The sequence below is a fragment of the Manacus vitellinus genome, unplaced genomic scaffold (genome assembly GCF_001715985.3).
Source record: "Manacus vitellinus isolate BGI_N305 unplaced genomic scaffold, ASM171598v3 scaffold_17_pilon, whole genome shotgun sequence".
Classification (NCBI taxonomy): Eukaryota; Metazoa; Chordata; class Aves; order Passeriformes; family Pipridae; genus Manacus; species Manacus vitellinus.
Window position 1 is genome coordinate 1,174,252 of NW_021939256.1, and position 13,992 is coordinate 1,188,243.

Here is a 13,992-nt window from a genome sequence, read left to right on the forward strand (position 1 = left end):
ATATTTGGGAAAAAACCAAAACCCTTAGGAAAAATCAGTCATTCACACATCCTCAGCAGGCTTTTCCATGTTACCAGAAGCATGGCCACACAACTGATGGGACAATCAGGTAGGGAAACCCCAGCAGAGGGAATGGGACTAGGCAAGCTCCTGATGTGGACTTCTTGCAAACAGAAAACTCTTCCCAGCTGCCTGTTTCCACCACTGTTCTGGAGATGTTACCTCCCCTGTGGTGCAAGCAACCTCTCTGAAGGAGGAGAGGAACACATGAGAAAGAGAAGTTTAGGATAGCAGTAGCTAGGAAACTGGTTACCATTTTAAGTTCATGGTCTTCTGTGGATGAGCTGACTGAAGTGACCTCCACTGCTGGCTCCCATGTGGAAGAGCAGACCCAGTGTCTCTGCAGCATGAGCATAACTGATAAAAACTCAAGGTAAAAGCAAGAAATGGTTCGGTTTGTGACCTACCTTCCCCAAGGAAAATCCCTCACAGAAGCATGTTTATCAGAGCACTGCTCCAGCACCCAGTGGCAACTTGTAGGACTCAGAAACCACCAGAGGCCTGTTAATTGTCCCAGGCAAAGCATGACACTGCACTGTCTCAGAAAAGTAAGTTGAATTCTGGGAGTGAGATGAACTAGATGGTCAGTGTCCCTTTTATTTTATGTCATACCATAACAATGAATACTTAGAAGATAAACAAATCATTTTTCTTTTCTTAAAAAAACCTTCCAAGATTTCTGTGGTACTTGGGTTGGTTGATGATGATGAAAGATGACATGCACAGATTTTCACTTACAGAAAGGAAACATGGGTAACTCACATTTTCTAAACTCTTGACAAGTAACTCACCTGGTGACACAGGGACAAACAAATCAAGCCATTTGTATCAATCTCATATGAACCACAACTTAAATTTGAGATACAAAGGATTTCATGAAGGAGAGAATCAAGGGTCTGAAGCCATTTTAACATTGTACATCTTTTCTTAACAGTTTTAAGCATCTCCAGCTCTTTTATCCAACGTACTATGAGGCATCTTAAAATACTCTGTATTAGGTATGCTATCTGAATATACCCTCTAGCATCCTCAAAGGATTACTCCAGTTCAGCATCTGCTTAAAACACAATGCCTTCTTGTCTGCCTTGTTTTTTTTCCTTTTTTTCCTCATGCTGCTTGGGGCTAATCAGTCTGCTTGTTTCTCTAAAAGAGCAATATGCTTCTCAAAACCCCTTAGGTATTGGACAGACCCTTCAGTCCAGCCTCAACTACTGATAATTATAGTTCTACCTCTGGTTTACCCATCAGTCAAGAGAGTAAAGATCAAAAAAGGCATTCCCTTGTCAGAACATCATTTAGGCTAAGAATGTTTCTGGAGAATAAGATGCTTCACTGAGTTTAAATTATGTGCTTATTTTCAGAAGTTTCTAATCCGTCTCCCCAGAAGCTACTTGCACATCCCTCTTCCCTTTCAGAGAACAGAAGCCCTTTGCAATGGGCATACACCTCTTCTGGCTAGGTTTTGCAGTTTCTGCTCCATTTCCAGATTCTTTTGATCTCTCAGACTGTTGACTTTGCTTTTTTTGGTAACTTTTTTACTCTATGGTGGTTCTCCTCTGAACCTCTCACTCTGCTCCTGGTTTCTCCTTGGTACTATCCTCAGCTTCGGCCTTTCTCAGACACTGCTTTCCATCTACTTCCATTTCAGAGGGCCAAAACTTAGCCCCTTACTGATATTTCATGTGATTTTTTTCATCTCTCTTGCTTATGGCCTATGAGCAACATCCACCTCAGTATTCAGACCCAGAGAAATGGGTCACATTAATGCTCTTGATACCATTACCTAGGCCACAACAAAACAAACCCCTGGTCTCTACCTGACTCCTACTCACAACATATCCTCTTCTAACTAGCAAAAGCATCCCTCACTTTGGCTAGTAACTTAGAAACACTTGCTTATATCCAACACATAAGGATTTTTTTTTCCTCCCATGTACCATCTGCTCTTTGACTACCAGTCTTGAATGAAAGGTTTTGGTTTTCTTTCTCCCAAAAGCAATCCTAATGAACCCAAAGAAAAAATACAAGCAAAAATACCTTTGTAATACTACTGTCTACCTTTAGCTGGCTAATGATGTCAACATGTGGTTACAGTCCTTCTCAAAAATGCCATCATTCACAGAGCTCCATGGAAAGCAGTTAATAGGGGAGTATGTCTATCCTTGCAATTATCTTCAACTGCTTTACACCACTTACTGCTCCAGAAACAAACGTTTCATCATTTATAATTAAAAAACTAAAGTGGAAGTTCTTATATATATTAATGTACTCCATTTCACTTGTGCTACCCTCTAAATACTGTGACCAATCAAGCATTCCTTGCCTACAAGCTCTCAGTGAATCCAATGCGCCTCTAAACATTGGATTGCCCTGAAGTGTGGGGGTTGTTTAACACACCAAAAGAAAAAGGAGAGAGCAAAAGCAAAGAAGACTGCAATTCAGTGCTTTGCACAGAATTGCTAGCTTAAAACTACTGGCTTGCAGGGACAGTGGGAAATTTGACTTGTCATAAAATGCAACCTTTCCCACTTTTAATCCAACACACTTTATACAGTAAGAACCTAATAAAGATGTTACACCTTGCTTTGTTCCACATCTTTGTGACAGATCGGTGTTTCAAGGAGAAATCCCCGCCTGTGTCAGTGAATTCCAGCACTCCTGGTGAAGCTGTTGAGATACACTTGAGGTAGTCCAGCACAGGAATACAGCAAAGAAGAACAAAATCAAACACAGGCCTGGTCACAAACCCTTTGCGCATGAAAGCGAGTGAACAGCAGGGGGATGCACTACCACTTGAATAACACAATTTTGTAAAATGGTTCAAAACATCATACATGTTCTGATGCATTGAGTAGGACAAATGAACATGTGCTCCACAACACGCAGTACCCCAAAGAATAGAAGGCAACAACACATTTACAGGGATTACCATGAAATGTGCATGATGTCAACACCTGGAAATCCTTCCAGCGACAGATTTTTATCTTACAGTTAACAGCAGAACAAATTTTGCACCAACAAGCAGAAGGTACTTTCCAAAGGATAAAAACCACTTGCTTTCATTAAAGCCGAGTTTTTGATACGACAGAGGCAGAAATTTATGCTAAGGCTTTCCACTAAGGACTCTAAGTGGTTTTAAAATACAAGCCTAAAAACCGTCTGGGCTTTCCAATTGGCTTTACATTTTGTAGAATGCACTGATTTATACATAGCATTTGTGACAGAAGGAATGTCAAGAATGCAAGCAGCACAATGGCAATGTAGTAGCTGATTAGGTCTGTGGACAAAGTTTCTCCAAGTTCAACTTTTGGTCAGTGTGCAATATTCAGGACACAAAAATACCCTGGTGAAGGTGGTCTGTCTTTCACTTCAGCTATAATAAAAGAGATCTTCTACACTTTAGCTGTAATAATCCACACACAAAAAAAGAGAGAAAGAGGGAAAGAGAGAGAGAGATGGCAGATACACTGAGAATCTGCAGTGTAGATAATCAAACCCTTTATTGTCTAAGTTACATTAGACTTGCAACACCATAAAAACCTGTTAAGAAGAAGAAACAGTAGATTGGTAGAGGTAGTAGAAAGTCCCTGTAACAGTCATAAAAGGGCTTTACAGGAGTGTGTCATGCCAAAAAAACTTATCACATTGCTTAAAAGAGCTGGTGAAAGCCCATTGACTAAATAAATATGGAACATAACTCATTTTAAATACTATGGTCTAACTAAAATAACAAATCAATACAATACAATGATATAGAAGAAAACAAAAATCGTGGGATTCTCTTGTGAAAACAGATGGTCTTTAAGGTTGGCTTTCCTCCACCCACTCTTGTTTCTTGTTTAATTAAGTGAAAATCTCATTTCTCTGCTATACACAGCATATAATTATTTAAACTGATTTCCCCTACTGTTGTTCTTCATGAAGCTAAATTATGATTGTAAACTTTGCTGATTAGTACCCTGGTAATGGCAGTGGCAGCACTAGCTTCTCTGTCATGGATTCTGGAAGAAAAGTTCCAGAAAGAAGGTTTTGGCTCTAAATATTAACTCAGATTTTCTAGTTCAGCTTGCCAAAAAAATACAATTAAAAAAAGGAGAGAAATTACAAATGTACACTACACTTTTGTGTCATTTTGGGTGTAGAAGAGTTTTTAATAACTAAACCACAAACAAATAGATTAGGTAACTAGCTTTTGTGCATTCCTGAACTGTCACCATTACTTTCTTTCATGGAAAATATGACTCAGAAAAGCAACAAAACAAAACAAACAAACAAATAACAAAACAGAACAAAAAAACAAACAAAAAAAACCCCACCCAAAAACCAAAACCAAAACAAACTGACAAACTGAGAAAGCTAGTGCAAACCCAACATGATAATCATTAAGCAACACAGCAAAATATTTCCACTTTTTCATTCTTCTCCTTTTCTTGTTTTTTTTTCTTGTGTTTTTTTTTTTTTTTTGGTGTACAACGGAATGTGTCTATGCAACCTCCCTCAAAATAACTTCACAGAACAGTTAATTACAGTCACTTTTAAGTATTTGCACAGACATTCCTAACTACACCGAGACTTACAGAGGATTCTGGTATACATCTTGTGTAATAGCCTAAGGAAAATCTAATTTTAAAAAAAAACACATAAGCAAGTTAATTTGCATTGTTGCAAGTGTTGCAAAGTAACAAAACCTGTCAAGTAATTTAAAACAAGTAACAAGTAGTCCAGACCAAATTACTGACTAGATTTTTTTAAAAAAGCAACCCCCCGCCCACCAAACTGTTAGAATAGAAAGATCACGCTTTAAGGTTTTTTCTGCCTTTTTTTTTTTTTTAACAAATCTTTGTCAGAAGCCCGTTTCTACAAAAACAGCACTATTTCGTTACTGTATTAAGTAAACTGTGGTCTCACCTGTATTAAAGGTTAGCATCATTTCTGTACATGTAAAATTATTGCTTTTTTGAAAAATATATTTAGCATGCTAGGTTTTTAACTCCATTTCCTGCCTTTACAAAATGTTACAATTTAAAAAAAACAAACTAGTAAAGCTTTTGCAAAAATTTTCACAGAACATTTTCTTTCAAGGCAGCAGTAACTTTTGATAATGCATAAAATTATATGTGCAAAATCTGAAACTCTCAGAAATATTACCATCACACATAGTGTCACAGCAATAAGAAAAGAAAATATTTAAATCGGTGGAATACATTTTTAATTGCTTACACTGCATGGTTTAACAACCTGTTATGTGCCACAACCCCACCTAGAAAACTTGCAGTTAAAGAGTTACTGTAGAAGAGGTATATAAAGCTTTTTTTTTTCTTTTTTTTTCCTAACACCACCAGTGATCACCAAGTACAAGACATGACACATTTATATGAACGTTAACCTGCCACCACAAAAGAAGTTTCCTCGTCTTTCCAGAACATCACTGGGCCCAAGGAGGAGCAGTAGCTGGCCTGCTGAACCAAACAAAAGAGCAGAGAGCACCTTACAGCCCCAGGGCTACCTGAATTCATTCAGTGACACCTTTTCTCTTCTAAACAGAGATCAGTGGCATTAGACAGCTGAATGTTTTATTATTTCCTTTTTCTTTTTTCTCTAAGTGAAGACTTCCTTTGTGATCAGGTTGAAGAAAGTAGCCCTGTTACAAAAAAAAAAGGTCCTGAGAGTAAAACACAGAAGCCTGTTTTTTTTCTTAGTGTTCGACCAGCTTTTCTGTTCCAAAGTAGAATAGAAGCTTTTCTCTGGAAGTGTTTCAATTTCCATATTCACATACTATTAATGGTGCGCAGTCAAGAGCAAGAGCACTAGAAATGAAAGTGGTCCCCAAACTGTAATGAAACAAACCATTGCAGAATGATGGTCTTTCTCTTTAGTCCCTTTAATCCTTCATCAAACATTGCTTTCTCAGCACCGAATGCCACCTTTCCCCCCCCGCACCCCTCATTCTTCCTCTCTCTGTTTTTGTTTTGTTTTTTTTTTTAATTTGCTTTTCAGCATGACAGGCAGTGGCAGTTTCATTAATTAATACTTCTCCAGCCCTCAAATCCACTGCTGTTTTTCAAATGTATCAAACAGTCATTGTGAGCATCAGGGAGGTTTTTGTTACAGTGCTTAACTTCTTCATGCTGTCCAAATCACATAAAGTTTAATTTTTCCAGTGTCTCAAACTTCTCTTGATTAATATAGATGCCTCGTGCTGCCACAGTGCTTGCCAACTCCACTGTTTATTATAAAGGAAATAAGGAACCATGGGACTGATTAGTACGTCAATTTATATATATCTTGTGTAGCATCTTCATTTATTTTAAAATGATTAACAGCGCAGAGGCACCCCCCCTCCTGGCAGAGCGCTGGTTTCAGTCTCGCGCAGCAGCTCCGGGCGAGGCGATGGCTGCAGGGGGGCTGCTCTGCTCTGCGTGGGGGGCTGCTGGCGCTGCCCCTCGGGCTGGGGGCTGCTGGCCTCGGGGCTCCTCTGCCAAGGCTCTAGGTTCCCTTTCGGAGATGCAGCGTGTGGGTGATCTCCGCACCGACGTGGTCTCTCCCCTGCAAGAAGGACAACATGGGGAAAAAGCTCATTCTCGCCTCTGCTCCCAGGCATGACCCTCCAGCAAGTCCTGCTGGTGTTTGTTAACCTTTATTAGCATCACGTACATTCATCTTGACCCACTACATGAGAAGTTCTTTAGTTTGTTTTGTTTTTTTTTTTTTTAAAACATCTCCACCAAGAGCAAAGTGTGTCAGGCTCATATAAAGTCCCCTTTCAACTACAACAGCAAGTCATAGTGTCTGATGGAGCACTTCAGAAAAGGCTGAGAACAAGGAGGGAAAGAAGAGGTCTCCAAAATGTGGAATTTTGTGCTAGCCAAAAAGGATTCATAACTAGATCAGCGCTTTAAAAAGGCTGAAGTTTGAGGTCACAGAGGCAGCTGAATGAGAAGAACTGAATTCTTGGGCAGGTCTGTCAAATGCTAAGGCGGCTTTCCACTCACCCCCCCCCTTGTCATCTTTCTTCTATTTTCTTAGCCAATTTTCATGAATAATTACCATGTTGGAAAAAAATAGCAGGGATATTCTAAAATCAAGTGAAATTAAAGATAACATCATGAATAAGTGGAAGCCTGCAGCTCCTAAGAAAAGCTTTAAAATGACATTTAGAACATCACTGTCGGAACAATGCAGTTTACAATCCTGATCCTAAAACAACATGGCAAGATTAATCTTACATAAATGCATTATCCTTAAGCTAAAGTCTTGATGAAGTGAAACAGACCATTTTAAATTAATGCAACATAAAATACAGCACCCATGTAAAATCCAAGCAAGTTTCAAGCTGTGCCTATGGCAGCCCTCGAAATAGCTAAAGAAAGCTCAGCTCTGGTTGACATAATGTATTAAGTGCATCTCTTTTGTTAATAGATTTAGAAAATTCCTAATTAAACCTGGCCTGAGATTCATGACATTTACCAGTCAAAGTTTGGTTTAAGTCGGAAAGATTTGCAACAAAATTAAAGAAAAAAAAAGCTGCTGTACAGACTGCAGTATATTTGAAATGTAGGAAACAGTAACTGAATGAGAGATGTGATAAAACTTCCTTAGTTGGATGCTGAATTTCCTGCAGTAAACTAAGAAAGATGCTTTACATTTTTGTGTGGCTGCATCATGCCTGAGAGACACAGCCACAATTCCAGGAGGAGGCATTCATCATTAAAACGTCTCGTATCGAACTGCCTCTACACACATGGGGGAGCACAGCAGGGCTTCACCAGGATAGGGGAGGAGGGATGGAGAGAGGCAAGGGGATGGAAGGCACCTTGTCCCAGTTTCCCTGGGTAAGATCTGAAAAAAGGGCTGTAATTTAGGGGTGCTCTTTTGGGATGGGTAGCCTGCGGGGTGGTGAAAGCATGCCAGGCACCGCACAGCACAGGGGACCTGTGAAAAGAATAATCCATCCTCCCCACACCTGTAAGGACAGTGCAGAAGGGCTGGAGGTGGTGGGTGGGTGGCTGAAGCATATCTGTGCTGCCAGTTTCACCAAGAAACAGCACCTGAGATTCATGCGTGCCAAACCCCACCCAGTGGCTCAACCCCTTGTACTCCCACAGGCCCAAGGATACAGTCAGATTTTGAACTGGCTGATACATAGCTGGATAGAATTCTTCCTGAAGTGAAAGGTTTTCCCTTTTTAAAAGGAATCTTTCTTCACTTTCAGTAAAAACTGGCAGATCTTTACATGAAACCTAGAGCTTCCATGCCAAAGCTGCTTTCATACCAACTTCTAGGGCTTTTCACTAGTTAACAGGAAAAGAATAGTTTGTGTACCTGTTAATATACTGAAGGACAGATTATTGCATGGCATTGAAATAAATTGCAATGACCAGTTTGGAGCACAGATACCACTCCTGTTCCTGGCAAGGGGAAAGTGTTGAGACAAGAACTACAGCTGCTAATCCTGTCTCTAATGCTCACAAAGTAACAGACATACAGTACATGCATATTACTCAGATGCCACTACAGCAGCCTCTATGGTTCCTTGATTGTTTGCATTATAATCTCCATATGTATGAACGAGACAAATTAGGTTGCCATTTATTTGTTCATTATCTATTATTTTGATTAATGGAATTCTTGTTCTCAGAATAACTATTTAAAAATAACATTTGCAATAATGAGGACTGAACTATTAATCATGATCTTTGGAAGAAACTCTGCAAGGAACTGGGGCAAGACATTTCATAAGAACAAATGTCAGAAATAGGACTTTTAACAGACAGCACCAAAATTTTGAATACAAGAAAACTAAAACCAGCCAGACTCAGAAACCAATAGTTTAAACTTTTTTATCTGGGTTGGGGTTTTTTGCCTCCTTCCCTTCTCACCAAAGTTGCTTTAGGACAAGCACAGCTGTAGTACTGCTGGATTAAAAAAACATTACAGGTAACAGATGTCCCCAGCTTTCCCCCCAAGCTCCTTTACAATATACATACACATATATGCACAGTGTTTTCTTGATGGTTCTTTCCAATCTGTATCCCCCAAATTCTGACTGTTCACATTCATGCTAACTCAAGTACTGAACACTGCAAGAAATATTTTAAAATACTTTTAGAGGAGAAAATTAAGGCTTATGAACCCCTTATGAAGGTGTTTTACCCCTGTCACACAGGACCTACTGCACACTTCTCTTTTCAGTGAATGAGGCCCAAGAACTGTGGTGCCCACTGCTGTTTCACAGAAAAGGACCATCAGTGCCTTCTGGCATGGGGAAAGCTTCAGCCAGAAGTATTCATGATACCAGTAGTTTATTTTTTTTTTGTCCTGGGCTGTAGCTTCTAATTGATTTTCTGTGAATAAAAGGGGGTTTTTCTGCAGAGGACAAAGGTTGGGGTTTTGGGGGTTTTGCTTTTTTCACTTGCAGAGAAAGCAGAGAACTTGGTGTCTCTGGCTCCGGCGCTGCGAATATGCTTCACATATATACATATATATATACACACACGCTTTCAATTAAACAGAACTCTTCCTCATTGATAACTAGTAAATCATGCCTTTTGAACACCCAATTACTTGTCCCTTAAAATTTTTAGAGTATATTGACTGACACTGATAGAGGATAGACTATATTCCTACAGTGGGCCAAGCTTTTATATGGCTTTAAAAATGCAGAAGCAGAAATTAAATGCACAGCATACATATTAGAAACTGCTATCACTGCTGTCGCCATTCTGCAAAAGCAGGCTCAAGACTGACTCCTGTGCCACTGGGCTTCTGGCTGCAACGCTGCAGCACCAGGCAGTGTCTCTGAAACGACCCCATGCTTTAGGAGAGCTTTACTTTAAGATACACACAGCTGCTTTGAGGCACGTGCTGTTGCAAGGACCCTTCCAAAGGGGAGCCAGCTTTTGTCTTGCCATGTACATGCAATTGGAGTGTGCTCCCCCAATTCAAGCCTACTAAATCATATCTTTGGATGTCGCTTAGTGTATTCCAAATTAAGATACATATTCATTGTGGATAAGCAAGCATAATTATGTATACATTGGGATATTTAGCATTTATAAAAATATTCAGAATATTCAGTATGTTTAACATGGCAGCGTTTCAACAGAATCTACATGACTTTGCACAGATTGTATTGACTTGGGGTATGTAATGAGCATTTTTTGTCCTTTAGATAAAGAAGAGTAGGAAATATTCCACAGTTCATGGGAAACTCACTTTATGTAAAAATGTCCTTTTTTTTAAAAGCATTCAAGTAAAAATAAGAAACCACAGTAAACAACATTACAAATGAACCCTTTGTTTCCTACATTTTATTTGTATTTCATTGGTGCTGACAACAAAGCATGAAACACAGCCCAGTGCTAACAGTATTAAAACCATGTGTGTTTGATCTTTTTTAAACACTCCTACAGGTGATCTCCTTTTCACTGATGCCAAATGCCTGCGTGTCCTGTTGGTGGTTCACTACTCTAATGCAGGGTTCTTATTTAGACATCTAAATATAGATTTACCTGGATCATTTTTGAAAAAGCCTGGCTGTAGACCCTATTTTTAACATGCACAGTTAGAATTATTCTGTGATAAGACTGCAATATAATGAAGCACAGTTGTAAGCTACCATGTTGGGGGATTTTAAAAGCCCTAGCTAACATTCTTTCATAAAGGAAACCTTTAGAGATGATCTTCTGCTTGACTACAGAAGGGAATGGGGGAACTGTGAAATACTAATGTTAATATTTTTACTCTTCAGCAGACTACTCAGGGGAACATATTTTACCTGTGAGGAGGAAACATTATGTAAAGTGAATCATTTTCACTTGACATTAAAAAAAACCACCGTTTCCTTCTCAGGCTATCGTACATGGTAACTATTGTTTCTTGCTTGGAGCATGTGCATGGCACTTCTGTAACTTGAACTGACTTTACACCATAAACTCTCATGAATAGATCTGTCCCCAATTAAGAAATGAAATGAAGACATGGAGTGACAACGTTTAAAGTGGGAAATGGTAATGTTAACGGAATGCTGCAGGCACCGTTCTCAGTGCGAGCTCATTTCTGTGCTTCTGAAGGCCCCTACAGCTGCAGGTAGAAATGAGAGTATTCCCTCTGTAAAGCCCAGGGACTGTGCAGGTGGAGTCTTCTGGGGGAGCACACTGCCTGCTTGCAATGAGAACAAGCAAAACAGCAGACAACTGAATAATCCTACCCGACACAGATGCTGACAAACTGAGACAAAGGCTGATACTGAGGAACAAACAAGACAAAAGAAAGGGAACTATCTCCTGGAGAAGTGATCATACTGCATTTTCTGTGGGAGCAATACCAACTGGCAAGAGATGAAGTGACTCGTGAAGCTAACCTCTCCTCAGAATTCTGCTAAATTGAGACATGCTGTAATTTAATCAAATGCTCTGAAGACAGATTGACAAGGACTTAGACTGCAAGAGCAAGCTACATTTGCCATGGAAGGAGTTAGTCAATAAATTCTGGCATGACAGTAGTCTACAAAGACAAGATTGTGAGTAAATTTATTGTGCAGTAATGTAACCCGAATTACAAAAAGAGTCCAGATGTGGTCTGAGCTGCCACATTTCCTTTTGGATGGATATGGCTATTTCAGAATTTTTTGGAAATGTATTTCCAACTTTGACCTTTTATTGTCTTCTAGAAGAAAGAAGCCCAGATGCCCTCAGAATCCGATCTCAACTACACATGAGAGAAAACCACAAGCATGAAAAGATGAAAGAGCATTTAAAAAGATGCTTAAGTTTACTAAATCTACATTACTAAATTGGTGGAAACCAAAGACTAGCTGAGCTGGTTGGTAGAGCTGCAGTGTTTCACTGTCACTTTTACCATGTCTGTGTCTCTGCCATTCACTCTGTTATTGAGAGATGTGTCCTTGCACAATTTTATGCTTATCTAGCATCACGAGGAGGGCACTACAGAATAACTTTGCCGTTACTGTCCCATTAACGCAAAGCAAAGCAAACATTGCGCACAACAAGGAAGTGCTATGCCATCTTGAACACTTTATGAGAATTGCTGGCCACTCCTATGGCTTGATGTTAACAAGATGCTCCTGTGGCAGAGGCTGGGTTCCCTACACAACCTTTGGGCCAGAAAGATGCAACTGCAACTGAGAAGGTCCTAAAAGCTTCCATGAAGGGTGCAGCATATGAACTAGGTGATGTGGTGGTGCCCAGTGAGGATGTTTATTGAGAAAGTAGAAACCAACGGCCAAAATCATCTAAGCATGGCCAAAAACACCTGCAATAGTTTAGTAAGAGACAGGAGGATGTAGGCTACTGTAATGAAAAGTAAAGCTAAAAATGCAGATGAAAGGGAAAGTGAGTGATGCTGGAGGCAGTTTCACAATTAAAGAAAACTGTCCATGAGGAGGTGTGCCCTGAAACCCACCTGCCAAGCTACAAGATGGAGTAGAAAGGTCCAGGTTATGACACTAGTCTCCAAAGATGTAAGATACATGAAACAAATTCAGTTTAATGATTTTCTCTGTAACTGAGAAGTGTTTGTTAAGATAGGAAACTGTACAGTAGAAACAGGAAAGCACACCAACAGAGAGTCCACAGAAATTGGTGGATGAGAGCCTTTCAAAGGCCAGGTACTGCATATCAGGGTACAAATAATCTGAAAAATACAGACTAAACGTTAATTGTCTTGTGGCAGCAGAAAATGTGTTAGTTGTAAAATCAAATTTCTATCTCACAATTACATGTCACTGCACATTACAGAGTTACCTATCCCACCCAGTCCCCAGTAAGCCAGTAACATGTTTATTTAAACACTAACTACCTGCTTCACAATTAACTGACTCTCTATATAACAGATTCTGTTAAAATGCTTAAAAAATTTAAGAGTTAAAAATTAAGCAATACCATTATTATTTATACATGTTATAAAAGTCAGTACTTTAGTGATGAGTATTACTGTGCAACTTTTTCCCAGCTACCACATTAAAAACCAAACATCCAATTAATTGTAAAACATACTTGTTTTGGAGCATCTGCAGAGGTGGTGTGAACTTCAGTACCTCGGAGTCCATTAGACTCAAATACCACTGTGGGAACAAGGGGGCTTGTTAACAGATGAACATTCAAGCTTCGTTAGTGTGTGTATATTATTTGAGACCATTACAGATTAACCACGTTCAAAAAAAGACACCAGCTACTAGCCTGTGGCCGGAAAATACCAATTTACCGTAACACTTACTGTAAGAGAGTGTGCTAATGGCAGCCTAGGGCCACTGCCCTTTTTAATTCAGACTTCAGCGCTGAAGAAAGCAATCACTGACAACATTAATTATCAGTATATGTGTAAAGGGACCCTCTTCTTGCATTACTTACCATTTGGCTTCTGTCATTTTGCATCAGACTGGCTTATGTATGCATCATTCACACTTTTGGGGAGGAACCTGCTAGTCTCACTGTCTCATGCAATGCTCAGGAGGTCTCAAGGCACCGGTGGCTTTAGGCTCCTCCAGCCTCAACCACAGATTGTGTCAGGTTAAAAATGGCTGCTAGGGCTGACCAGTCTGAGGAAAAATCTTGTTTCCCACAAAAATGTTCCTGTCAACAGCAACGATGAGGCAAAACAAAGCCTTATGTTGTGCTGAAAGGAGTACTTTGATTTCAATTTGTGCTGGTGGCAACAGAATTCATTAGCATATTCATTTCTGAGTACCCTACTCTCTAATTAAAATAAAACATTTGCAAACAGAGTTATCTTAAATGCATTGCAATTTTATGGAGTTTGGGCAGGGATCAGGTAAGCAATATCTGAAGAACAAGAACAAAAGTCATAAACCCCCCCTGTCTATTAGGTTTAGGTATTGGAATTACTCAGGTTAACATGGGATGTGAAATGTAATTCTTGGTATTTTGTTAGCAGAATCTGAAAGCAGGCACG

The 13,992-nt window shown here is 39.6% G+C and overlaps 1 protein-coding gene across 1 annotated transcript in view; it reads right to left on the bottom strand.

Moving 5' to 3' along the window:
* Positions 1-3,541: 3,541 nt before the first annotated feature.
* Positions 3,542-13,992, bottom strand: part of LOC103756423 (zinc finger protein 516-like) — a 28,668-nt gene continuing 18,217 nt past the window's right edge. Inside the window, exons 4-5 of the mRNA XM_008922471.3 lie at positions 13,077-13,144; positions 3,542-6,606 (exon numbers count right to left, since the gene is read on the bottom strand). Coding sequence (XP_008920719.2) covers positions 6,547-6,606; positions 13,077-13,144 — 128 coding nt within the window. The 3' untranslated portion in view covers positions 3,542-6,546. The remainder of the gene's footprint in view (positions 6,607-13,076; positions 13,145-13,992) is intronic.